Source organism: Falco punctatus (genome assembly GCF_963210335.1).
Source record: "Falco punctatus genome assembly, chromosome: 9".
Classification (NCBI taxonomy): domain Eukaryota; kingdom Metazoa; phylum Chordata; class Aves; order Falconiformes; family Falconidae; genus Falco; species Falco punctatus.
The window spans coordinates 26920083-26946413 of NC_137589.1; the positions used below are offsets into that span (position 1 = coordinate 26920083).

Here is a 26331-nt window from a genome sequence, read left to right on the forward strand (position 1 = left end):
TTTGGCCCCTTGTTGAGTCTTTAGAGCTCATGCTTCCCAAAATATTTTTTGACTTGGAAAGTCAAGAAGTGACTTAATTGACAGTAAATACCAAACTCTTCAGTGCCATTTTTACATTAATAAATTTAAGAGTAGGACTGCGTGCTTAATTTGCAGAGGAATGTCCAGGTTCATCATGTCGTCATGCATATCGCGTAATTAATTCCTGCTGTTTGACAAGGTGGGGGTAAGGGAAGACCAAGAAAGGAAAAATTCATTAGTTTTGTTTTGTTTTCTTACCTGTTTTGAATTTTTTTTTTAATAAATGCTATGCAAAAGAAGAAACCAATTTTGTAACTTAATTTGTAGAAAGTGGCAATTTTTTAAATGGAGAGTTTAATTTTCACCGCTTGGAAAACCGCATATACTTCAGAACAAAACTGCCAGCTGAAGGGCCGGGCCAGGAGCGCCGCAGCTTTGGTGGCGCCTGTAGTTAAAGTCCTCCTCGGTGCTCCCCGCAGCAATGTGCAGGGCTGTGCGTCTCGTTCTTCTGCATGAAAATAATTTTCTTCGTTCTGCTGAGGAAAAGCGTGTTTGTACGATTGTACAGCGACAGATTTGAAGAGAAGTTTAAATGCTTAATCGGAGGAAAATAAATCACTGTAAATCGCGGCGGTGGAGGAACATAAATCACTGTAAATCGCGGCGGTGGACCAGGCGCGTGCTTTAGGAGGCGCGGGGCTGCGGGGCCGCTCGCCTGGCCGTTCAGCACCGCGCTCGGCGGCCGGTGCTCCCCGCCCGGCTGCGCCGGTGGCTGCGGCGGGGGGCGCGGGTGGCCGCGGGGCGGGGGCGGTGAGCGGCGGCGGGCGGGGCCGGGGAGGGCGGGGCGAGGGGAAGGGATGGGCGGGGCGAGGCGAGGGAAGCGGGTGGGCGGGGCCGGGGAGGGCGGGGCGAGAGGAAGCGGGTGGGCGGGGCCGGGAGCCCGCGTGCCGCCGGCTTGGGCCCGTGCGGGGGGCAGCTGCAGCCGGGCCGGGGGCAGGGGGTGCGCGGGGCAACATGGCGGCGCTGGGGCGCGGCGGGCTGTGGGTGGGCCTCTGCGAGCAGCGGGGCGCCACGGGCGCCGTTATCTCCCGGCGCCCTCTTTCTTCTTGGGGGTGTCCATGAATTAACGGGGGGTTGATCTGTGGCAGCGCTGAGCGCAGCAAAGACAGCCGCGGCTCTGCCGTGCGCTGAACGTGCTGATGCCCGTTACGCTGAGGGGAAAGGCCGCACGCACCGGGCCACGGGCATCGCCAGCGGGATTGTCTGCGCTCACCGGCACTGCCGACCCCCGGCGCTGCCCGTCCCCCCCGGCTCGGGGAGGTGGTGCTGCGGGGTGCGCGGCCCCTCAGGAGCCACCGGCACCCCCGGCCCCTCAGGAGCGGCGGCCGTTCCGCCTCGGCGCCGGTTTCAGGGAGAGCGGCATGCAGGGGGCGGGGGGGGCAGTGACGGACCCCTCACTAACGGGGGAAGAAGGAAGGTTGCGTGGGCTGCCGTGGTTCTGGTATTTCCAGCATTTGACATCATTTGACATCATGGGGGGCTTGACAGTGAAGTGCGTGTAGTGACAGGGACAGGGCGGAGGGCCATGGGGTCTGTCACGTGCGGGACGCGCCAGCGAGGACGTGTGCGGCTGCGCGATAACCCCCGCGCGATAACCCCTGTGCGATAACCCCCGCGCAATAACCCCGTCACTGGCGCTGGACATGTGGCTGTGTGATAAGCCCCCATCACTGGCATTTCCAGGTGCTGGAGAGCAGCGAAGTTGCTGACAGACACACTCTGCTCCAGCCTCTCATGGTGACAGACCTCCACGTCTTCTACCCAACCATCCCCTCGCCTGTCTCTGGGTCCACGTCCTTCTCCCCTGGCCAGTCTCAGTCCTCATCTCGCCCATCTGTCACCACCCTCCTTGGTGCGATCTGTGATCTCCCTGCACCCTGAGCCCTTCCACAGCTCCCGGGCTGTGTGTCACAGATAACACCCACTATCTTTTACCCATTTTTCTCAATGACTGCTCAGTCCCCAGCCTCCTTGCCCCTCATTCACTGCACCTGTTGTTGAATCCACATTGTACCTTTTGCCTTTGAGTAGGACAGCCTAAGCGAGGAAGTCATTTAGCGCTCCGGAGGACAGGCTTTCTGCTTTCAGGCCCAGCTGTACAGCACTGTGGGCAGTGATACGGCACTAAGACCCATTTATTCTCTTAACGTGGCCCTTTTACGCAAGGAACCCTTGGGAAATTCCAGTTCAATTTCACCAAATCCCAACTGAGCAGCTCCAACGTTCAAATTTGCAAGGTGCCTGGGAAGATTATTCATACAAGTCACAAAAGCCACCACCTCAACCACCAAGCTGAAGTTCTCCTTACCACCTAATTTTTAGTTCCCTGCTTCAAACTTTGAGACTGTTGCAGACCTGCAGCATTTTCCCATTAAGTGACCAAACTATCACAGAAGAAATCTTTGATAGTTACTCACTGTGGCCCCAGAGGATGGTGTTTAAAGTTTGACAAGGATCTCAGCAACTGGAAACGTGGTCTTATTAAAGGAAACACCATGCGACCTGGTGGCAGGAGCAGGCTTCCTGCGTCAGGTGCGAGTGGAGGAAGACGAAGTATTTCCTTGCAGAGCTCTGTAACTTAAGGCTGACATATCCTTGAACAGAAAGGATCCTGGATGTAAGCCTTCCAAAAGTTTGTACTAATAGTTCTCCCCCTGTCGCTAGACTTTCTCGGCTGGAGGAAGTCTGTGAACACATCGGTATGTGCAGTGAGTGCTGGGGAAAGAGCAGCAATACGAGTCCTCATATCGCAGTAGGTAACTGTCACTAACAGCATACTTAGCCCAGTGAATGAAGAACAGAATTACACAGCAATATGGGAATTTTCTGCCCCTTTCTCTGTTCTTTGCCATGCAGCAGGAGCTTCTTTTTTCCCTGAGTCAGACTTACTGTTGGGTGTGAGCATCGCAGGGCTCACCTGGTTGTGGTGGCTTGCTAATACATCTGCTTCAAAGAGATGCCTGGTTTGCACACTGAAAGGATGAACTGCTGCTCCTGTTTTCTGTAATTCCGTCACAGAGAGCAGAAGTTCACATGACTGGTTTAACTTAAGGGTAAATACAAGGCAATGTGTTTGAAGGAGACAGAAAATGGAGAAGGGACTCTGAATCAGCTGATTTGTATTTAAAGGCTTTATTCTGCTTGCTCTCTCTTTCTAAAAATATTTTTTTTTTCTGGTTTGGAGAGATAAGATATAAATGATACCCTGGCAAGAAGTGCATAAAATCTGACAGATGAATAAATTGTACTCTCAGAGCTGTAAGCTTGAAAAGAACATTGCAGAGATAATGCATGTTCTTGGCTTGACAGAAGTCCCATCCATTAGAAATATACCCCTATGAAGATTGATCTGAACTTTTGAGCTTTCAATTGAATAATTGCTCTGTGGGATTTGAAATATTTTGAATTATTTAATTTCCCATTCACTGAAACTGAGTAACATTGCAGTTGGTGATTTAAAACGTTGTTGAATTAATTATCACATTTTGTTAAAATTCTCTTTTGTCTTTCCTTTGTCAGTTTTTTATTTCAAAGACCTCAGCTAATGCAGAAAGCGTATCATCCCAACAGAGAGGAGACATGAGTCAGAGATTTGTCAGCTTGAATGGCCTTAGACCTACTTATGCGGGCTAACCACTGTGATGCAAGTCTGAAGTGTGATGTTACTTGCATATTAAAGAGCAAGACGGAGAAAGCTAAAGCTTGCTTCTTCTGACCCTCTGCTACAGCCTTTCATGGAGAACAGGTCAGATTCATATACACAGAGCTGTAATAAATTATCTAAACCTAGCAGCAAAGAAAAAGGTGAATTCAGGTACTCAAATGGGGGTGAGTCTGAAGGCGAGTTTTATAGATGACTGCAGCAATCTCATGGTTGTCTTGAGAGAAGCAGGTGTGTGTCTCCATCTTCCTTCACAGCCACCCACCTGGTTGGGCCACTGTCAGGAGCTAGGAGTGGGGAACTGAAACAGCTCCTGCCAGGAAGGACAGCACAAGCCTTTATGCTGGCTCGGTTAAAGCCATGCCCTTGGACTACACAGGTTTATAGGAAGTCTAATACGATGCTACACACAGTATAAAAAGGATACATGAATCTGTTGTTCCAGCATCTTTCTTCATTCACTTTAGAATTCAGCCTTGTAAATCTAAAGTCTCCTTAAATTTTAGTAATAGTAGTTACTTAAGTAAGACCAATATTTGAATAACAGCGTTCCCCATGAACGTACACTCCACATGTGACTTCCAAATAGGCAAGTGAAATCTGTACACAAAAAGCCGAGTCAGGCCTTCGACAGAGACTTGCGCTCCTACTCCCTGAATGCACCCTTGCTCCAAACAGAACGGGTGCTGCCGGCTCCTACCCCTTCCAGCAGCACCACATGAGCTCCAGTGCAGTATTTTTGGTAAAAGCTGGTTCAAATATTGATGCCTCAGACCACAGGCTGTGTAAACACCTACGATCTGCCTCATCTCCAAACTGCAAACCAAACACACTACTCATATTAAAAGAAGAAAGGCCTGCAGCCGTGACTTGGAGAATACGTGACAGGAAAGGAAATTACACCTGTCTAAGCCTTTTACGGTGCAGCATGTTGGTCTCTAACATTTCAAATTTCAGCTGAAGACAACTTTATCCCTTGTCTGGATCATCTGGCTTATTTTTGTGTCATCCCTCCAATTTTATTTTTCTCTGGCATAATTTATAGCAAGCCATTTATGGGACTAGAATAACTGTCATCTTGGAGAAGGAACACAGTTCCTCCTGTATACAATGTGGGTTAGAAGGCTGTTAAAAGGTTCCTGTCCCAAAACAGGTAGCAGTATACCTGTAGATGAAAGGTGAAAAGATCTGTTTCTTACTTGAGTTTCTTGCCATCCCCTATGCTTGTAATGAGTAGTCTTAAGTTTAATTTCAGGATTCTGTCTTCTTTCTGTTTTGTTTATGCCATGTTGTATACTAAACACCATCAATACACTCAACATGTTCCTTTTTTACATGGACTTCCTATGCCTAATGTTGATGATTATTTTTAGATTATGAGTTATTGCTGTCATATAAATCCCCTGAGACACTGGTTTTCATGTAAAAGGGTAAGCACATTTGTTTTGTTACTGCACTCATCTGCACTTCACTGCACTGGAGCAAAATTTATTTCAGACAAATGGTTCTTACGTATCTTTATGTATCCTTTTATACACTGTTGATTAACTTGAAACATCTTTCAATGAGAGAGAAACTCAACAGGCTAAACAGTAATTATGTCCCACAAATCACCTATCCTTGGTAGAATAAGGCATATTTACATTTATTCAGCAGTGTTTGGTGATTGTATCTACTGAAAAAACCAGCACATGCTCATCACCTTGATACTTGCAGGCAGATTCAAAAAAAATCTCAGCTCAATAGCAGGTGTCCACATGAGGGAAAAAGCAATCTTACCCTAGGATTCAGTCCTCAGATTAAGCACCACCTGCTGTTTTTTGAGAGAGGAGTTATGCCTGGAACACTGTACTTGCATTGTGTCTGCTAACATCAAGGCTTAGCACAGGACAAAAACATCATGAATTTAGCAGAAGTACCAATTCAGATAAGTACAGGCTCAGCTGTTGCTAAATTGGCAATTATAAGTAGAGAGCCTCTGCTCCCCCACCATCATCATTGTCGGCGCTGGAAGTTTTGTCTCAGTTCAGTGAGTATTCTGTTTTGTAAGCTCTCATTTGTCTTCTGTTTGACAGCTTACAGTGATTTTGTTTAGCTGTACTGATGAACTGCTGGTGAATGGAAAAAGCTCCAACCACCAGAGACATGAGGATTAGCCAAAATCTACAATTCCTACACAGCTAGAAAATTGGGAGATTAACTATAAAAGGACTTAACCAGAATGTAAGATCACATCATCTGAAATACTGCATGTGTTTGGGATTGAAAATCCATACCCAACTATCCTTATCTCTGACCTTTAAAAGTAACTTTCCAGCACAACCATAGCCATGGGCGGGAGCAGCAGGGGCCGGAAGAAGAAAACAAAAGTGCTGGCAAGTCCTAGTGTTTTACCTGCTGGGGGCCTAGATCTGCTTTAAGATATGCAGAATTTCAGAATTCCAGCATGTGCTCTAGGCTTACATTGCAACCACAGCTGTGATAAGGAGAGATGATCTTGTTTTAGACATGGTATGAAATCTGTATGTCTTTTCTGCCAAGCAGTTGGTACGGTTCCAGAATGCTGCTCTCATTTACATCTTTTGTTATTTTGCAGACTCTGATGCTAACCTGGCCTCTGGAAAGCTGTTGTGCTGTAGTCTGTCTTCATTTTGGTTTACAGGCTTATAAGGCACCCCTAAAGATAGATTTTAAAATAAAAATATTGTACCTGCTGGGGAAAAAGAAAAAAAAGCTCACGAAGCTTGTTCAAGAGAGATGAGTCACAACCCCACCCTTACTTGAAGCAGGTAACAGCTACCTCAGCTGTCTGCACTTCGGCTGTGCTTCCACCGTACAGCGATAGCAGAGGGCACCCTGTGCCCTTTATGCCTTTGACTCACGGGCCTTTCCCCTGTCCAAGGAGAACTGGACTTGGCTTCCCTCCCGGAGGAGGACGGGCACCATTCTGCCAGCCTGGCTCCACTGCAAAGTCACAACTTTCAGGTCAACCCAAAGCTCTGTAGTTGCCCAGTGCCCCAAGAAAGGACCCCTGGTGCAGGTATGCAAGAAGGGGGCACCACCTCAGGTCTGCAGATCTCTTTTTTGTTAAGTGTCATTAAATATGGGAAAGAGGCGCTCAGCCCAGCTCTGAGCTTTCTTCCAGCAGTCCTTACACCTATCCTGCTGCTTGTGCTGGGAGCAGGTTATGCCTACTGCCTGGATGAGCTGTTAGCAGCAAGCGGTGCTCAGGCCCCAGGACAGGGGCATCTGCTGTGGACTGCAAGTGTTTCCTGTGGAGGCAACGGAGCCTGAAGCATCAGGGTCTCACCCAGAAGAATCCTCTAGCATCCAGCAATCACACAGAGCAGGAACGGGCAAAGTGCAGTACAATCTGAAATACCAGGTGGCATTATCTGTGGTTCCTTCCATCACAAAGTTGCTCTGTGTGCATCTGCTCACCCAGCAAAGACCATACTTGAGCTGTGTAACCGCACCTTAAACCAGCTGAAATTTCATCTGCAAGAACATTTCAGCTGTGACAAATTTGTCCAATACGCTTGAGAAATCCCACTCCTCCATTGGGACTGGCAAGTTTATGTTGTCAAGCGGTTGCTTTGTTTCTATAGATAGATAAGGGAATTTGTCTGTAGGACTTTGGGACTGAAAAGAAGTGACCCTGCCGTCATTGCCTGTAGCATCTCTCACACTTCAGTCACTCGCTGATTTTGTTTCCTCAAGTGATTCTTCACATCCTCTAGCTTTTCAGCTATCTTCAACCAGGTGAGACCCCTGCACAAGACTAAGAGAAGCGTTTGAAAGGCAGGATGGCCAATACAGTACACTCTGGTATTTTGCTTGTTTTGGTATCAGTATTGAGCAAAAAAGCAGATTTTGGGGTGTGTGTGTCTAAGTACAAAATGATTATAGATGTTTCCTTTTGTAATGCTAATATACTTTAAAAGACAAAATTAACTACATGCACTACTCAAGACATAGCACCAAGTTCACTTGTTAGTAGAATTTAATTTCATTGTACACTCTTCCCATCCTTCTGCTTCCTCACCTACTGGACAGCGAGTATCAAGTCTTGTTACTGCATTTGGATAGCAATACTGTTCAGCTGCTCCACAAGGTAGTTTGTAAAGAAAGAGACCTGACTTTCAAAAAAGGGTTGTTAGAGAAAAAAAAAAGTTATTTTCAGGCCATCTATTTACATCTCAAAAACACAGTAAGAATCTGCTTTTGGAATACAGGAAATGTTAGGATGCAAAGATACACCACTCACTTTTGGAGTCTGCTTACCACATGCCACATAATTGTGGTGTATATTGATTTATCCTAATTACATGTCAGTATATTTATTTGCTTTCTGACTGGAGCAGAACTGCTACATACTGAATTCAGCTTGCTTATGGCTTTTGCGCCTTTCCTGTGGTGCACAGTATCACAAACCTTGTGCTTTTACAAACAGAACCAGAACAAAACTAAAATACATGATCCAAGCTGCACATCATGGCTGGTGTATAAATACTCAGTTTCTCCTGGTCGTATTCATATGTATGCAAATGTGTTTTAACATTAGCTCAGTGGCTGCCATTCATAAGAACATATTTTAGGTGCAAGAAAAGGATGACTTAGCTTCCCAGATTATGATTATGCAGCTGCTGGAAGGGATGAATTCCAGTCTATACACTGCTTTCTAAAACACTTGTGTTAATTTGCTCCTCAGTAATATCCAGATGTAACTAATTACCCTGTAATGAGGCTCCTAAAGCTGACCCTCTAACAGGCTTTGGAAGATGTCCAGCTTATTACACGGAATGATTTGGCTTGACTTTCCTTGAACTCCTCATATATGGATGCCATAAACGGTTGTGTTCCTCAGCAATGATGCATCCTAAGGGTGGTAACAAGGACAAACAGGATGACTATGGAAGACACATTCTGCTCATCAACTGCAGGTTAGCAAAGAGTTACTTACATAACATCTGAACGCCAGCTGCACTCAATGAGGACTTTGGCTATGGTTTTGACAGTAAGAAGCTTGCAAAGTTAGTTAATACATGCATCTCACACAGTTTTGGAAGGTGTCAACAAGATTGTTTCCCATTCTAACAATCTCCTATAACCACACAATCTGCAATTGCAGTTTTCCACACAGGGATTTTTGACGATCTTGGTACTTCGCTAAAAAGACTGAGGCACGGAGAGCTCAGTGCTACAACCCCCATGGCATTGATCTTTGCAGAGAACATACTCAAGATTCGTGCTTGGTCAAGAAAGACCCCATGATGCTTAGATTTTTGAGGAGACAAAGATGATCCATGACATCTAGGACAGTTTCCATGGTGCGTCACTGGAATCACCTCTAAATAAAGTCTCCACAGATGGCACTCGTAAAGCTGGTTTATGTTTTTCTTGGTCCTAATCTGTAGATTAGGGCAAAATATTTCCGCGGGCTGCTACTGACTGTACTCAAGTGTTATATGAGGGGATTCAATCACACAGTGTATGTCACTTAGCTCAGCAAGAACTGAAATGCTTTGAGCAGGAGTTGCCGAGAGGAATGTTATGGACTTTCTGATCACCTACTCCAACTCTATCCAAAGTAGCTTCAGACCTGAAGGCTCAGAAATACACATATATTTTCTGTCATTGGGCATTTAAGTAGCTATATGTAACTGTTATAAATGTATTTAAAAACAGAAAATGAGTGTAATGAAGAACACCATCTATTAACCAGAGCTTTCGCTTGTAGGCTTCTTTAGAAAGGCAAATAGAACAGTTCTGTTCATAAAGAATCTACAGCTGAACAAAGAAAGGCCAGTGCCCATGATTCTGCAAGCAGCGGTGAATTTACTCCTTACGTTAGTGCGCATAGGCAAAGCAGCCTAGTTACCAGTAAGGTGGTATGCGACATAAATACATAGCACAGTTCTGTGTCTGCGATAGGAGATGGGGGGTTGTAATGTGGGAAGGTCAGTTGCATTGCATGGTATTTAATTCATGCTAAGTGGAAAGCACTTTCATTTTTGTAGTCACAATTTAACAACGCTCTGGGGTAGAGAACCCTGCGGTTAAAACATACCACTACTTTTGAAAAAGAAACTACCCGCAGAACAACAAAACACTGCTTTGCATTTTAAAAGGTACCAAGGAATTTAAGAAAAAGCTGAAACCTTTGTTTAATGAAGTACAGACTGAATTATCCTTATAGGTTAGCAACCATTTTCTGTGCCCCCCTCAGAAGTCAAAGAATTGCTGTGGTGTTGGTTATGAGAAATCCCTCCAGCCATTCACAGCCTGGTACTGAGGGAATTTGGTCCAAATCACAGACTCAGTATGTCAAAATGACATTTTTCTACCTCTGAAATTACTTCCAGTTTTTATTCCTTCAATCCCCCCTCTCCAAAAGGCTTTCATCATGTAACCCACATTCCATAAAGCTTCTGCAATGCTTCTCATCCAGCAGGAGTGATTATTGTTATGTACATTTAACTAACATCTGTCTTGGATTAGAAAAAACAAAGTAACAATCCTTGAAACTCAAGTGTGAATATAGCGAGGAAACAGGACTTCCCTCCAGCACCGGGGCCTTGGTTGGAAGAGTAATGCTGCAAACCACGACTAGTAACAAACTCAGAATTGCCTGTGGGATCTTAATCTATAAATATGCAAGGGAGGTAAGGTGGTAGAGATTTTCTTCTGTCAAGTTACTCATACACTTGTGAACCAGCTATCATTTTGCTGCAGAAAACACAAAACCTCTTGATTTTCATCAAGAAAGTTTTTGATCTGTGCTACCTTATATATTCTACCTTCTGTTTGTGAGAAGCACCTGGAAAACTGGTAGGGGGGGAGGCTCTTCCAGAGATAGTGGGTGGGGGCATTAGTTTCTTGTGATGATTCATGGCAGAGAAATGACAGTTACTCACAAAATAGTCCTTAGGCATAAATAATTGGTGTTCCTTTACCAGCTCCCATTAGCTACAGCTAAGAGTTACCGAGCTGAAGTAAGAGTGGAGGAGCAATTCAAAAAACACCCAAAACATCACCCTGTGCATGCCATATCACAGACTGGTCTGAAGGCAGAAGTTGCTGCTTTCCCCGCCCCCCCCCCCCCTTCAATAAGCATACTACTTCCTATGGAACAACTGCTTAGGCAATTGCTTTTCCATGGCTTAGTCATCCAGCATTAAATGAGGTGCTGGCAAGATATGTTTTGACAGGTGCTGCTGAGCTGTTCAGTTGAAGCAGTTTCAAGTCATGTCTGCTATTTGCTTTTAGTAATTCTGGAATGGATTTTTTTTTTTTCTACTGAACTACTTAGTTTAGTACAACCAGAAATAACTGCTTTAAGCTCACAGTATTCAGAGGTGCAAAAGCAATTAAACATGCAGAACACATGAATAACTAACTGGCAAGAATGGACAAAGGCCACAGATCTTCAAAACTCTTGAAGCACAGGGGCCATGATCTAATGGAGAGAGCTCATCACTGTTTTTTTTCACTTGCAGTAATATTCTCTTTGGACACTTGTCTTGTGACTGTTGCCTTTCTGGAAAGTGAGCTCTATTACTCAAGCTCTTGAATAAGGCATTGCAATGAATTAATAAAGCCAACCCTGGAATTCTATAAATTAGTAAAGTAGAAAGAATCCAAATGGTTGAAATGCTGGGCAAACTCTGGCACAAATACTTCCAGTTTTACAGCTCATTCCAGCAGAGCAACCTGCTAAGCAGCAATGAAGAAGGAAGTCTTGGCCTCAGTGCCCACAAGAATTGAACCAACTCATTAAGGAACATCGGCTTCTGATTTCCCCAAATTATGCTGGAATTTATTGAAACAGATTAAAGTGGGCATCTTACCCCAAACCACAGCAAGTGAGACAACACTACTGGGAGACAATGTGCCTCTTCAGTCAACAGGGTTAGATGATGGTAGTTTGGGTACTGAGGGGCTGTGAGGATGAGGACGTACAGCCAGATTCAGTGGTATATTCCAAGTATGTATTTACCTCATTAAATTAAATATCAAAGAGTATATGTGGTTTCTTGAAACAGTTGAAGTTTCGCCCTCCCCCCCAGAAAACCCAGGTAGAAACAGTAAGAATAAGTTGTCAATAAGTCATGGTAAACGTAGGGTCAAGGTCACAGGTTAAGGAAATGGAGCTAAGTCAGCAAGACAGCAACAGCTGAATTCCTCAAATTAAAGTGAAAAGAAATTAAGGCACTTAGGTTACTGAAGAAGAAAGTACATAACTAACACTGCACAGCCTTAATATTTTTAGGTCATCTTAAATACTGCCTGCACCAATTTTATGTAGTTGACAAAACTGTAGAGTTGATCCTGACAGTGTGGAGTAGCATGACAGATTAAACTTGCCTCAGTCCTAGCAAGAACCATTTTCCAGTATATTGCTGTTCACATGTATGTACTTATCTACAGCCAAGAAAACTTTCAGTACATTTTTTTTTTATTTATATATATATACACAAATATACTCAAATTAAGAAAAACTTTGGAAAATTCCAGACAAATGGTTTCCATAAGCAGTTCCTCTCCCAGGCTAATGCACTAGTTAACTGTCAACTTTCTCAAAGTTTCTTACAATCTAACAAGTGCCAGCCCAACCACATAGCCACACATCCCTCTCTTTTGAGAAAAAATAAGAGGAAAATTCAGGTGAGTAACACCTGTGTGCCAAAGCAGAATCACTTCCATTTTAATCACCCTTCAAAACTAGAACATTTTCTCAAACTGCACAATTAAAAAACTAATTAATAATCAACTGCTTTTTGGGTTTGAATAGTAAGTTCTGTGACTTTGCAAGGGTGCAGAGGAAGGGGCCTGTCAGTGAGAGGACAACTGCTAAGACTTTTTCAAAATTTCCTAGCTTTTACCTATGATCCTATCAACCCCACCCCAGCATGTTTTTTTGAAAAACCAAACAAAACCAGCAACCAAAAATCACATCAAAGTTTGGTAGCAGTTGCCAACCAGAAAAGAACTCCAAAACCAGACTCATTAGTAAAACTGGTAGTCATACTTCAAAATTGCAATGTGTTAGCACAGCATTTCTTAGGAGAACAGATAACATGACTGTAGTCAATGATGCATTAAATGACTTGGCTAAGCTCTTCAAAAAATAAAAATGCAAATAGAAAGTGCTAAGGACACAGAACATTAAATACAGGGTTCCAAAAGCAAGACTGGTGCAACAGTAAATGGATCTATGACGTCTGTAGTTCTTCTCCCAGTTCTCTCAATCAGTAAAAACCACTATACAAAGTGACATATTTGTCTGCGGTTAAAAACCTTCCCAAAAAGCAGCTAGTAAAATGCTGCTCCAAACAACCCTCAAACATCTACTCCATAAACTTGTCCAAGTTCCACAGTATCCATTTTAACAGGGGGAATCCTCACAGCTGCCATGATAAACATTACGCAGCTGAAAACCTACTAAGAACTGTCTCCTCAAAATAGATAATTCTGACTCAAGTCAGAATACCTAAGCATGTCTTTTTTTTACAAGTACAGAACTACTCTAAATACTGGAGAGGCCTTCAACAGCTACACAATTGGATCCTTCTCTGACAATCAAACCAAGGCAGACAGCTAACCTGTGAGAAACAAATCCAGATGAGGAAGGAATTAAATACTTCAAACCAGACAACTCATGGACATTGTTACAAGAGAAGAGGATGCAGGAAAGAACCCCCATTCAAACAAGAAGTCACGAGAAGGACAATAGGGCTCCAGAGAGGAGAGGAAAGAGAGAAGGGGAGAAGCACCTCCTGTATATTTACATAATCACAGCTCTCAGGCAATTTGTGCCTTTATGTTGATGTAATAGAAAGCTAAGAGAAACTTAGTTACAGGTAAGAAAGTACACTTAAAAATGCTAGATAACATTTCCTATTCCTTGTTCTGAAAGTAATGGGACATAAATTAGCCATTAGGAGAAAAAAAAACAAAAACAACTTCTTACAGCCAGTGTTATCTTTCTCAATGAAGAGGGATCAGTGTATTCCCCAAATAAATGCTGCACATCAGCCAACCCAGAGATACGTAATAACTCCCAACCCTGGTTCTGTATTACCAGCAGTTGTTTGTGTTGCAACGATTTCTTTTGCTTTGCATGTTTGAGAAATGTATTGCCCTACATCATTTATTGATCACTAGAGAGGAAAAAAAAAAAGAAAAGATAAGAAACATAAATGTAAGTTTAGAGTCTTAAGAGTAATTATTTCTTCATCCCCAAGATATTTCTTTAGCTATCAACCTAGAATTGATTATATAAATTCTTAGATATACATTAAAACCGAACACATTTTTCATTCAGAAGTTTTTGCTACAGGCTTTTGTTCAACTGACAAAATACACTAGGGAGCGTAAAAAATATTTATTCAACCCAATTCAATGTAACTATAATTTGCAATACTTAAAAACAAGATTTACAGAGTAATGACCTTCTGCCAATCAGGTGAAATCATTTTATCATCCATACAGTATTTTTATAATTTTATTTTTACAATAGCTTTAACTTCCAGAGGAGACAATTAGCTTTCCAATGGAACCAGTTTCAAACCCACTAGTTTCATCATTCAATTCTTCATAAGACTTTAAAAACAAGTAATAAATTGCTTGGAAATATATACAGTGAAGACCACTGAAAAGCTGTTTTCTTGAAATGAGGAATTCTGTAAGAAATACATATTATATTGTTTCAAGACTATCTTACAGAAAGCAGCAACATTCAGAGGTTGCTACTCTATTTAGAGTTTTATATAAAAGTGAGCCCACCAAGACAAATATAATTAGCAGACTTACAAGATTATAGTAATTCTTCAGTTACAGCAAGAACCTCAAAAGTATTTGATATTGATTGAATGTATAATTTTCAGTATCTGTATAGTTTTTGAATACTAGTTGGCCATTATATACACTTTTGTACAGTTCTAAAATATTACATCTCAGTAATTAAGATAAACATACTATAGAAAAGGTACCATATTTTGAATTTCTCAAACATACATTATTGCAGTCAAATATGAAGTCCATTCTGCATTTACTTTTCTGGTGAAAAGAAATATTTACTTATGAGTAATTCCACTAAAAGATGTTTTAAACCTTTCTCCATGCATTTGACATACTAATATGAACAAGAAAAAAACAAAAACCCCACAACTCTGAGAAAAACAAACAAACTGTTGTTAAGAAAAAACTTGAAGTACTAAATCTAGTTTAGGTCTGGTATGAGTATTAAACGGCCATATTATGTTTGTCAAAATTTAACTTAACACCACAATTAATTTCTGTTGAAATTAAGTTTATGAATACATCAGATAACTGAAGTGCTAATGTCTCCCTCAGCTGGCTACTTTGAACATACAACAGTAAAGCTTACTGTATAAATAAAAGTAGTTTATTACGCATTTAAGATTTATCCTTCAGTCCTTTACAGAATGGAGCCAAGTTGTCTTAAGAGCGTTTAGCCTGCTGGTTACATCCCACGCTCAGATTAGACACCCAAGGTGTAACGTGGCCCGTCCTGCCAGTCCTTTCACTAGAGCTGGTACGGGCAGAAGGGAGCCCAGTCCTGGTACGGAGCTCATTACGCACCCAGGTCTGGAAGTTCAGAAGGATGCCCTCATCTCTCAGTTTAAGTGTAGCTTTAGTGACCAGTGGTGCTTCCTCACACTTCTACTGCTCTTTGTACTTGTACAGGTATTTACATAAAAGGAACATGAAAACTAAACAAGTGCTCCAATACTTAGCTACAAAATCAGCAACAGAAACTTACTTCCCCCATATAATTATTTTACTGTGGAGGAAAAAAACGCTGTTGAGCACCAGTTACAAAACAGTAAGAGAGCCATGGGAAAATAACAACAGGCACCGCAGAAGATAGAACAGGACAAAAAAAATATTATCAGTAACAAAATAGTCACCTGGAAGCCATGCTGATTCCAACACCTAGTACTCAGGTGGCTAAAGCTGACACAAGTCCTGTAGAGAGTGATCTATCTTCTGCTTTCTCTGACCAATCATTTGAGTATTTTACACACCCCGTTTAATACCAGCAAAACCCAAGGAAATTGTTGACTGATGTCCCACAGTTTCTTCTCATTGGTAATGACTCACATCTCCTTTCTAAAAAAAATTCCCTTTACTGGGTGAAATGCTGAACTGGATGATAGCAGTGGGTATGAAAACATGTACAGAAAAGGCATTTAGATATAGCCTACATTAACTACACAATTTAAAAATGTTCTTGTTCTGTAGTTGATGCCTTTTTTTTCCTCATTCAGCATACTGGCTCAAAGAAAATAATTCAGAACCCTGTTGCTCAACAGAAATACCCAAAAATAATGAAAGCCAAGTCACATTCTTAGGTTCAGTGATTGCTGAAAGGATTTACCCTGCCACAAGACAGCGCTTTATTGTATTTTAAGAAAAAGAAATAGGAGCAGCGACTTATCACAATTCTCCACTACTGTGCAGTAATGATGGAACCAATACAACATGGAAACCTGTTAGGTGAGACTGTATGGCATCTGGAGATCACAGCCTTATGCTCCTTCTTGCTCAGGATAATTTAAAATTTTGCGGTGAGCTTGGCGCAAATATTGCTGCTGTTTGAAGTAAACCTTAAAAGCTCCTTTTATGGCAACAAAGGCAATTCCACCCTGAAATAAAAAGATATTTTGAAAACCTGCACAGTTCAGTGTCATATCATTGCAAGTGTTCTTTTAAGAATTTCTGGTCAAAGAAGATTTGTTTTCTAATCATACAGCATTTTCTTTTGAAGTTTAGCTAATTAGGACAATTCCAAATGAGTATTTCAAAGCTTTCTGTCACAATGCACTATTACAGAGGTTAATGTTTCTTAAAGGGATTACATACCGGATCTACAAAACCTTTTGAAAGCTTTTATTTGCTTGGAAGTCTGACAAATATTCTAAAAAAAAAAAATAGATCAAAATACATCCTATTTAAAGAACAAAGTAAAATGCAGGTATCTATCCACTTTCCTCCTTTCTCTGCCTATATATATACATGGCACAAGAAATAACATGAACTACTGTTCTATAATCAGACTGTCAAAAAGACCACTTGCCAGAAGCAAGTGTGGAGTGAAATAAAATCTGCTTTTTGTGAAACAATTTCATAAAGTTTTAGAATATGTTTATCTTAAGTCTTCAAAATAAGAAGAGACACTAAGAAGCCTTAATTCTGCATGAATGGCCGTAATATCATTGTTTCTTCCATATGGAAGACAGGGGTGCATAGACATGTTGAAATTGAAAACAGGGTCTGAAGTGACCACCAGACGACCAGGGACACCATCTGACCAAACTCGGTGTGCTTCCCCTTGAAAGGCTGCAAGCCAGAGAGGTTATTCACAAAGGAGAAGACTGTCTCCTCTTTGCCCTTCCCTCTCTCCATTCAACTTCTCTGGAGTTTATTTTTCTCTCCTTAATAAAATAAGTAACAAGAGAATTCTCTCAAAGAATTAGCAAACAGAAGCTAGTATGAAGAAGCTGTAATATAAACCCCATTCTTCCCTTGCAGAGACTGTTCTTACAAGATGCTGGTTCCTCATTGCCATTATGACCCTTAATTACTGCCAAGGTCTGCCTAGTACAGTACCAGATACGAGTTTCAGCCTTGTCTCAAATTGAGACTAATTTCAGTCATAAGGACAAAGTTTCTCACACTTGATGCCTGTCCACCACCAAGACAAAAACCCTCTTCCCTTAATCAAATGCCACTCAAGGTCTAGATCAATTTATGTTCCCTTTTACTTTGCCTCTTTCCCCCCACAACACACCCCTTCATATTCCCATATTATAGTAATGTAGAAACAAAGAATACTGAATCTTACCAAGATTGTCCTTTGTAAATTTGAGTTAACACTGCTGAACATCAGCTTGCCAACTATTGTGGCAATAGTAGGGAAAACTAGAGCTCCACATAGAATACGTGTAGCAGAGACATGATCTGCCAAGGGGTTGGCCTCTGCTGGAATACGAGGAACAGGACATCCAATGCCTACAGGGATAAGAGTGGGGGAAGAAAAGATCAAATAGCCACTACCTCAAAGAGAACACAGAAACCACACCAGTGCCTACCCCCTACTCCATTACAAATCTATAGCCCAATTACTTTAGGGGAACTATTTCCTCTTCTCAGTGAATATTCTGTTTCCATTGAATGGCTGTATTCATTCTTACTTTCAAGTAAGACCCACGATTTTCAGTAGTTTTGTTACTAGAGGCCTTAACTGAAACCATGCTCCTGCTCCTCTTGCCCCATCTTTCTCACTAGTATTATAGAAGCATAACCTAAATCAAGTAAACATAAAATATCGAGGGCAGGCGTTAATCACATTTACCTAAAGGCAAAACCTACATTTACTTAAAGGCAAAACCTACTTGCCTATTCCCATCTCCTAAAAGCACAAATTCAAGCTTGGTGTTTCCTTTCAAATTTAATCATGTTACCTGGAAATATGCTGTTCAAAATTTGTAGCTTATTAGAGTATTTGCGCCACAGTCTGAGCACATAGTCCTCCCAACGAATCATCTTGCCCAATATTAGCATGACTGGGATAGTTGGAAGTCCAATCAAAAGAAATAAAGGATCAGCTCTCTCCATGACGTCAAGACCTTCTTTGTGACCCACAACCTGGTAAATACGTATATAGTTGACAAACATTACAAAGGCTGCAACTCAACGAAGAATGTAACTTCTAAGAAGTCTAGTTTGTCTGGGGCTGCCCACACATTTTAAGTTAAATAAAAAAGAACGCTGTTTTACCAAACACACTCAAGTTTTGCCTTTGCATCCTTGCTCACTTATCAAGTGTAACGCAGGTGAGCTACCAGCCCTAGTTTGCAAGTCAATAATCTTGCAGAGAGCTGTAACACAATTCCTTACTATCTCAAGAGAAGTTTCATGTCCTTTGGTATAAGTAGAAGCCTAAACATCTGAAATGGAGCCGCACGCTTTCCAAAAGGCATACAAGAACTTACAGTTTTAGAATGATTAATTCTACACCCAGAAATTGATTCGATACTCTTTAAAGGATACATTAATAACAAGTATCTCAGGATGTTTTAATAAAAACATTCTGTTATTTAGAAATATCTTATGCAACAAAGATCACAGAATGAAAAACTATTGCTTCTCTAGACAATGCAGGAAGAGGTACATTATTTTCTATTGAATGGAAAAAACCTAAAGTGTATCTTCATTTGTACCTTATTTTTAAATGTGGTTAGTGCCATGATTTTGAAAAGACAGTATTTACTGACATGTCTGAAATTTTCTACTGGCACATAACACAAATTCTATCTACAACTGAATTAGCATCAGAAATACCTTTGTTTTCAGGCAAAAGACAGGTTATGGGCTTGATATAGGAATGAACAACTACAACTGTAACAAAGGTCCTTCTAATTGTAGAATCTACGAAAACTCGCCTTGTAGTTGAACCAGGATAGCTGTGAACAAGTCTTTCCATAGTTAATAGCCTACCACCTGTCAGTGTTGATTTTATATTTAAAAGGCACGCTCGCAAAAACTGAAGTAGGAAAAAATAAGTATTCTTTTCCCTTACAACTAACCATACAGTCTGAAGTAATTAAAAGAACATATATTAATTTGCAGAGGTTTGCATTCGTTGTTGATGAATTAATTGTACCACGCATGCATTACAATAAAAAAGTGGTAGGACTGAAAAATTAACATTTCAACTCTTTGAGTGTTACCAGCAAAATTTTTCCACAGGTGAAAGGTCTCATGTCTTTTCTGAAGAATTAAGACTACCCATTATTAATAGTAAAGTAGTAATGGCATCTTTTTTGTAAGAATAGAAGTGGGTTCACCAGCCTGCCATACGAAGGGCAGCCAGTTAAGAGTAGTAGTAAATCTTGTTGCAGACTGAACAGGCATACTTAGCTTTATACAGCATGATCAGTTAAAAGTGAACAGCTTTCTATCCACCCATCTTTAATTCACTTGTTAACAGCACTGAAAGTGCTGAAAACAGCTAAAGCATGTTTTAAGCCAAGGAAAAAGGAGTCTTAATGGATTTTTCCTTAGAAGACTGGCTTTCAAAGCTGGTAAGAAGAGGGAATACGTCTATGTGTACCTGCATCACTGTCACAGCTCCGTATGTAACAGCTGTCCAGTATATAGAGCCCACCATTATTCCAGCTGCAGCAAATGGACATGCCTTTGAGATCAGTCGATCTGCAAGATCCAAAACGTAAACAACTGGACCTATGATAAAGGAAAAGTAAGATTTCAAGATATACATACATATATACATACACAAGCATACTGAAGAAAGCTCTAAGCATCTATCACTGATCAGAAAGAATGAACTTGGAAAACACAAGTCTGCCATCCCACACATGTTGTATAAATAAGAACATAAAATTAAAAAGCTACTAAGCTAAACTTGTAACTTATTTCTACCTACCGTTTCATACACTGCAACATCTTTCTGAGATATTACTGTACTGGTTAGAGCACTGAATAATTTACCCACTGTAGATGACTACTATCCTTTGTGTTGAGTCATAATTGTTCTGTTGTAGAAACCATTTTAGCCTTAGTGGCTTTTTTATGTATTAGATACATCAGTTTTCAAAAAGAAAAAATACTGATTAGCTGTAATGTACTTCATGTGCTTATCTTTTAACAGCTGCACCTCAGAACTCTGTCACTAAACTATCCTGCTAGATAATAAAAAACAGCACAATCAATATGAAAGATACCCTCTGCTGGAAGAGGCTGCGTTCAGTATTTTTAGAGGATAATCTTTCAAACATCAGAGGAAAAAACCCACCTATTCAGGATACTCTGTACCTTTGACAACAATGCACGTATCGAGTTTCATTGTTCTGTCTACGGACAACTGCACTTTCCAGACTTGGACAGAGCAAGACATTACACTGACCAACTTTGGGGAGGTAAACAAGGGCATACTTCTGCCTTGTCTTGGAGAGACAGCAAGAGCACCAGCAAAGTAAAAGCCAGAAGTTGAAGTCTGAAGTAAAAAATGTCATCACCGTGGTCTGATTCCACTTTACTTTGTATTTGTCAACAAATTCTACACACAGACTGTCCCCCTCCAGCCCATATGCACGAATAGTTCTTTTTAGCACCCTCCTACTTCTTCCTACCAAAAATCAGTGAAATCATGGAAGTTATTCTCAAAACCAGCCTATAGGCATTCTTCAAGTAACTAATCCTCTTATGTCTCACATCACAGTTTACCCACTCCAGCTTATAATTATTTTACTACATCATAATTTTTTTTTTCTTTTTTGTTTGGGTGGGGGTGGGATGTGGGGTGGAGGGTGGGGGCAGTGACAGGGAAGGAGCGATCTCTTGAGCAATGGTGTTAAATGACTTACTGAAGTCCTGATACACTAGATACACAGGGCTTCGACTAGATGAATTGGCAAGCTAGTTAGCATGGTTGGTTTTCTACAGTGATCCCAAGTTGTAAGCCATTTTCCTCCTGACCTCCAATTAATCAATACTTGTTCTGACCTTACACAGAATTGAGAAGATCAGGTGCCAAGGAATTTTTGCTTTTTTACTTTTCCAAAGGTAAAGGTACTGTATTTGGCATTCTCCAAATATACAAAAATCCCTTTCAGTTCAATTCTTAGCTTTAATACTCCTAGTATGTAACAATTTTATATTCTTAGTTTTTTAGGGTGGCAGTAACTTAACATCTTGTTCTCAAAAAGATAGTCTCTGAACCATCATATTTACACTAAATGAAAAGTTGTGCATTTAAATGTACAATCGAGATTTGAAATTCAGATCAGAAAGTTTGCATTAAATTTATGTCCACCAACCATGCCAACAAAATTGTGACTCCTGTTTCATGACTGACTTGGTTCTTCTCTTTCAAGAAGAGCTTTAGTGTGAATGCTTTCTAAACAACCCGTTTACTCAGCTCAAGTCAGCTAGTGAAAACAAGCAACAGGCACATCTAACTGAACTCATTCATTGTCATGTTTTATCAGCATTGTTATTCTTGTAAAACACTCCCAAATACATCTATTTTGTGCTGTGTTTCCTAACCCCCTTTAAAACAAACAGAACTAAACACAGGGTAGGATTTTACATACTATTTGCATAACAGTAGAATCCAGAGACCTCGTAGAAGGACTGCAACTGTGTTTTTTCTGCCATACATAGATATGTGTATGAATATCATACTGAGGAGTTGCAATTTAAACACATTTAGCTTTTATGCAGTCTTGACAGAAATCACTGTAAATATTGCCAAGTTATGTATCAGACCAGTGGGCAGTCCTACGCAACTTGGACAGAATTTTGTTTACCGTACTTTCTAGCTTTGCTGGAACCTCAAGTTCCTAACCTACTATGCATGTACTTCAAATTGGTTACCTTTGCGTGCATTTTCTAGTACAGCATGCATGCTTTGCTTTAGTAATAAGCTCTAGTTTTAAGGGCGGGAAGCATCTTCCTATGTGGCTTGTAAGACAGTAAACACCTCACCAGCACCCTGCCTAAAATACACCAACTGATGTAAATTAAGTCTGTAGTAGCTGACAGTGTAGTATACAGTTTATTCATTCTCAAGTTGAGCATCCTATTATCAAGTAGGTACCAAAATTAAAGGGTTTCTGAAGAAAGAACAGTCTACTCAAAATACAAATAATTGGAACAAGAAGTTAAACGTAACTATTAATACAGTTGAACTTTCCAGGCTACACTTAAAGCACTTGGACGTCTATCAATGTGCTGAAAGTAGCAACAAGGTCACAACCGCAACTAGTAAGTGCACAGTAATTTACATATCCTGACTGTTTCCCACAGTCACTGAACAAGTTGTTTAGTTGTACCATTCTGAAAACTTACATATGTTTGAAGAAGGTGAACACCAGACTCAAAAAATCCATCATATTTGGTAAGTCCTAAAGGGCAACACAAAGCACTGAAACCTGCTTATACAGCTCGGTAAGGTGATATGGCAACAGCAGAAGTCTAACACAAAGTACTAACAAACTGCAGCTGCGCTACGAATCATTTAAGAAGCAAGCTACAAAGTTAGGTATAGAACCTTGAGAAAAAACTAGAAAAATATTGTTCCAAAAATTATTTCTTTTAATTAGCCCTTTAGGAAGGAAGCAGTGAAAAAGGATGACAAATTAACTTTTCTTTAAACCTGGTATTAAGGAAGTGACAGGAAATTAAGTATCGCTGACACACAAACTAAGGAAATAAAGTACAAAAATATTTTTCATTTTGTAGGAACGATCATGCTTTAACAGAGCTTTTTCTGCCAAACTGTTTTCTATTTATTAAACTGAAATAATTATCAAAAAAATACTTCGCTTACTTTCAAAATTGCAATACTATTTTCCTATTTAATAAAAAAAGTTCTCCGAGGAGAGGAAAACAGCTAGTAAGAACATACTTGCTACCAATCTCTAAAACTGATACACACTTCAATTTGAAATGGAATTATGATTTTAAGAAGATACGTCACTAGGGTTTTTTTTCAATTGATGAATACATAAAAAGACACCCACTGTTACTTATAGAGGTATGCACTGATGTCTCCTAAAGTTGATATTACTTGAAAACTATAATCGTAAATAAAAGTTGGGTTAGGGAGTGCTCTTTCACAGAAATTTGTTTTTAGAAAAAAGTTTCCAGCAGTACATTAGAGAATTCTTAATGTAAGTAAGTTTCTGAACTATGATGTTTCAGAAGTGAGGAATGTTAGCATTTAGGAAAATTAGCTTTCAAATTAAGTAGGCCACAAATTGCAAGTACAAGTGAAAATGTCCAGGTTTTGTGTGCATGTATCCTCACCAAACTATAGCTGCTTCCCCTTTCTCCCACTGCCAAGACAAAATGCAATTGCAGCTTCCGTTACAATTTCATCATTTAAGATACAAGTAAATTTTAAACGGCTTGAAGTTTTGTGGTATCTAAGTATCCCGATATCAATGTTTTTCCCTCTCAAAGCCAATGCTAAATGTTATATTTCATGCCTTCTTTGTGATGGAGATTAAGATTGCTCTCTACCTTACCCTTATAGCAAAGCTGAATTGTGGTTGATAAATGGAAATAGCTTAGTAGGAAGTTTCATGCTGGTTTATGTTTCCTTGAAAATCAACAATATATAGTCCATATTTTTTTCCCTCCGTTACTTACTGTTCTATCATGGAATGAAATGTCATCACCTATATAAAATTCCCTTCACACCTTGATTTTGTTAGCCCTTATACTAACAGAAAAAGAGGTCCTGTCCCAAAGAACTAACGGTTCAAGTTATTTCAGCTGTTTCATTACAGAAATCTTGTTTTAAAGTAAAACTGCTTGTTAAATGCTGATATAGCATGTGAGTACAAGCGTTTAGAGAATTTAAAGATTTTTAAAGTTTCCATGGCAACATTTCATTTTCTTGCCCTACTTAACATACCTCATAGTACATATGGGCAAGCGAGGCCTTCAGTAACAGCAATCACTGCTAATTTAAATATATGCAACATACTGTGCAGTGTCCTACTCTGCTACTCAAGTAAGTAGACTCTGGAAGAGCATTTCCAATTTTTTTCTTTCGCCTTTACAAACATAGCTAGGGCAGTGCTCAGCAACCACAGACAACAACTTTGACTCTTGAATACAGGGCAATATTAACTTGGGAATATCTCCCAAAGTAAAAATATGTTTTTCAGGTAATGCAACAGGTTGCTCAGTAAGATTCTTTCCTCTGAATTTCTTTTGATAACAGTTTCTCTGCAAGCTGAGGAAAAAAAAAAATAGGATGTGTTCATGTTCTAGTATGTGGCAACTGCTGAAAGAAGTCACCCTCTGCTCAACAAGAGCAAAAAAAAAAAATCACATTAAGCATGAATTAATTATAGGTCAATCACCTATAAGACTTATCAATACACCCAAGCGGAACACATGCAAAAATTTCAGAAGGTAGTTAACTAAGCCCCCAAATAGGACACAAGCAGAATATGAAGTTATTTCTGTCTGGAAAAGGGAACAAGACAAGTTTTCAACAGAACTGATGCTCTAAGCCCCAAAACGGGAAAAAACGCCTAAGAACAATACAAAGAAACAACCCATTATGTTTAAAATTTAAAGTGATATATATCTTACCTAGCTTTGGAAAGACTATTAAATATTCTGCATTGCACTGAGGACAAGCAACTCTAGCAGTACTGTTTCCTCTTTGCTTTTCATCCACCCAGCGCTGCAGACAAGTCTGATGAACCCATTTCGTAGAGCCCCTGCACCTGCAAGGTCTCACCCACTCTGCTGTCCGATCATCCTCATCGGTAGCAAAGCAAACCCAGCAGCTTCTGTAATTACAGGAAGGAAAAAAGAAGATTTTTTTTTTGCCACTTTTACAATCTTAAAATAAACTTCCACATGTAATAGCATCTAGCTTTAGAAAATGTACACCTGGAGGAGATGATGCTTGTTGCTTCATTCTTAGTCACCAAAACCATAAGTATTTTTTATCAAGGTCTTGTTCTGATATTAACACAATATTACAGACAGCTAAACAACTTCTTTTAATACATTTTGAATTACTGATTTAACTTTTAGATCATTTATACATTAAAAAGCATTGAGACTGTAGTTCAACCTTGGAATAATTCAACATATAAAACCCCCAGTATATCTTTAGAAGTATCTTTTCCTTCTACAACAGACATTTTGGTAAGTTTTTAAAATTAAAACTGTAAGATCAATACAGTAATTTGTTACTTGGGAAACTAACTCCAATCCACGTAAATTATAAACCAACACAAACGATATAACGTATTGCAAAACAAACTGTAAATTTCATTTTCATTTCAATTCATTCCCTCTCTGAAAAGGGAACATAATCATTCAGATAAATCAATTTTGTAAAATGTGAGTTAAGTTACAAAGTACTTCAAGAATACTGCTATACCACTAGAGGAGGAAATCTCTACACTGAAGAATTATCTGAATATATAAAATTCAAACATCTTCTGTAAGGAGAAAACACAAGATTGACAGGCTATGTGATCTGACCTGAAGAGAGCACACATCCTAGTAATTCCCAGATATCTGATCTCATGATTAGTCCAGACTCTTGGACACCTTACAATTTGTAAAGGAAAGTAAAATACCTGATAATTTTTAAATTTAAATCCATATGTTGACCCAATAATTTATTTTTCTGTGAAATCATTTGCTAATTCCGATACTGAATATACTGACTTCTAGAGAGTAAGCCAGAACCTAAAAAAAATAAGGATCTTACTGCAAATACAGTCTGGTTCGATTTTTTTTTAAAATAAATAATTTACGTAAGCCATTGCAATCATAGCTATGTGTATGGCAACAGCACTCCTATAATTTAACTACCAAGACACAATCTAATTAGACATTATGCACTAACTGAAGTTTTGCAGCACTAGTTTGATGCTGAAGTTTTGTTCTCTTAATAATTTGAGTAACATCATTAAGATGAAACAGTAAAAGGTTTCTTATGTGTAACCACAAACAGACAGTAATTGAGAGGGTAAGAAGCTGAGAAATGCTCT

At 40.1% G+C, this 26331-nt stretch overlaps 1 protein-coding gene and 1 long non-coding RNA gene across 4 annotated transcripts in view; one reads left to right on the plus strand and one right to left on the minus strand.

The window, feature by feature from the left end:
* The first annotated feature begins 664 nt into the window (after nucleotides 1-664).
* LOC308070150 lies at nucleotides 665-14696 on the plus strand. Its single transcript, XR_013930641.1, has 2 exons — nucleotides 665-11664; nucleotides 13265-14696. It is a non-coding gene; the product is annotated as an uncharacterized lncRNA (long non-coding RNA).
* MARCHF5 (membrane associated ring-CH-type finger 5) overlaps nucleotides 14115-26331 on the minus strand; it is a 29937-nt gene continuing 17720 nt past the window's right edge. The window contains exons 2-6 of one of the 3 annotated variants that reach the window (XM_080403636.1): nucleotides 24908-25110; nucleotides 19887-19987; nucleotides 18235-18418; nucleotides 17616-17782; nucleotides 14115-16416 (exon numbers count right to left, since the gene is read on the minus strand). In XM_080403636.1, coding sequence (XP_080259762.1) covers nucleotides 16300-16416; nucleotides 17616-17782; nucleotides 18235-18418; nucleotides 19887-19987; nucleotides 24908-25110 — 772 coding nt within the window. In that variant the 3' untranslated portion in view covers nucleotides 14115-16299. The other 2 variants (XM_080403635.1, XM_080403637.1) reach the window with 2 other exon arrangements.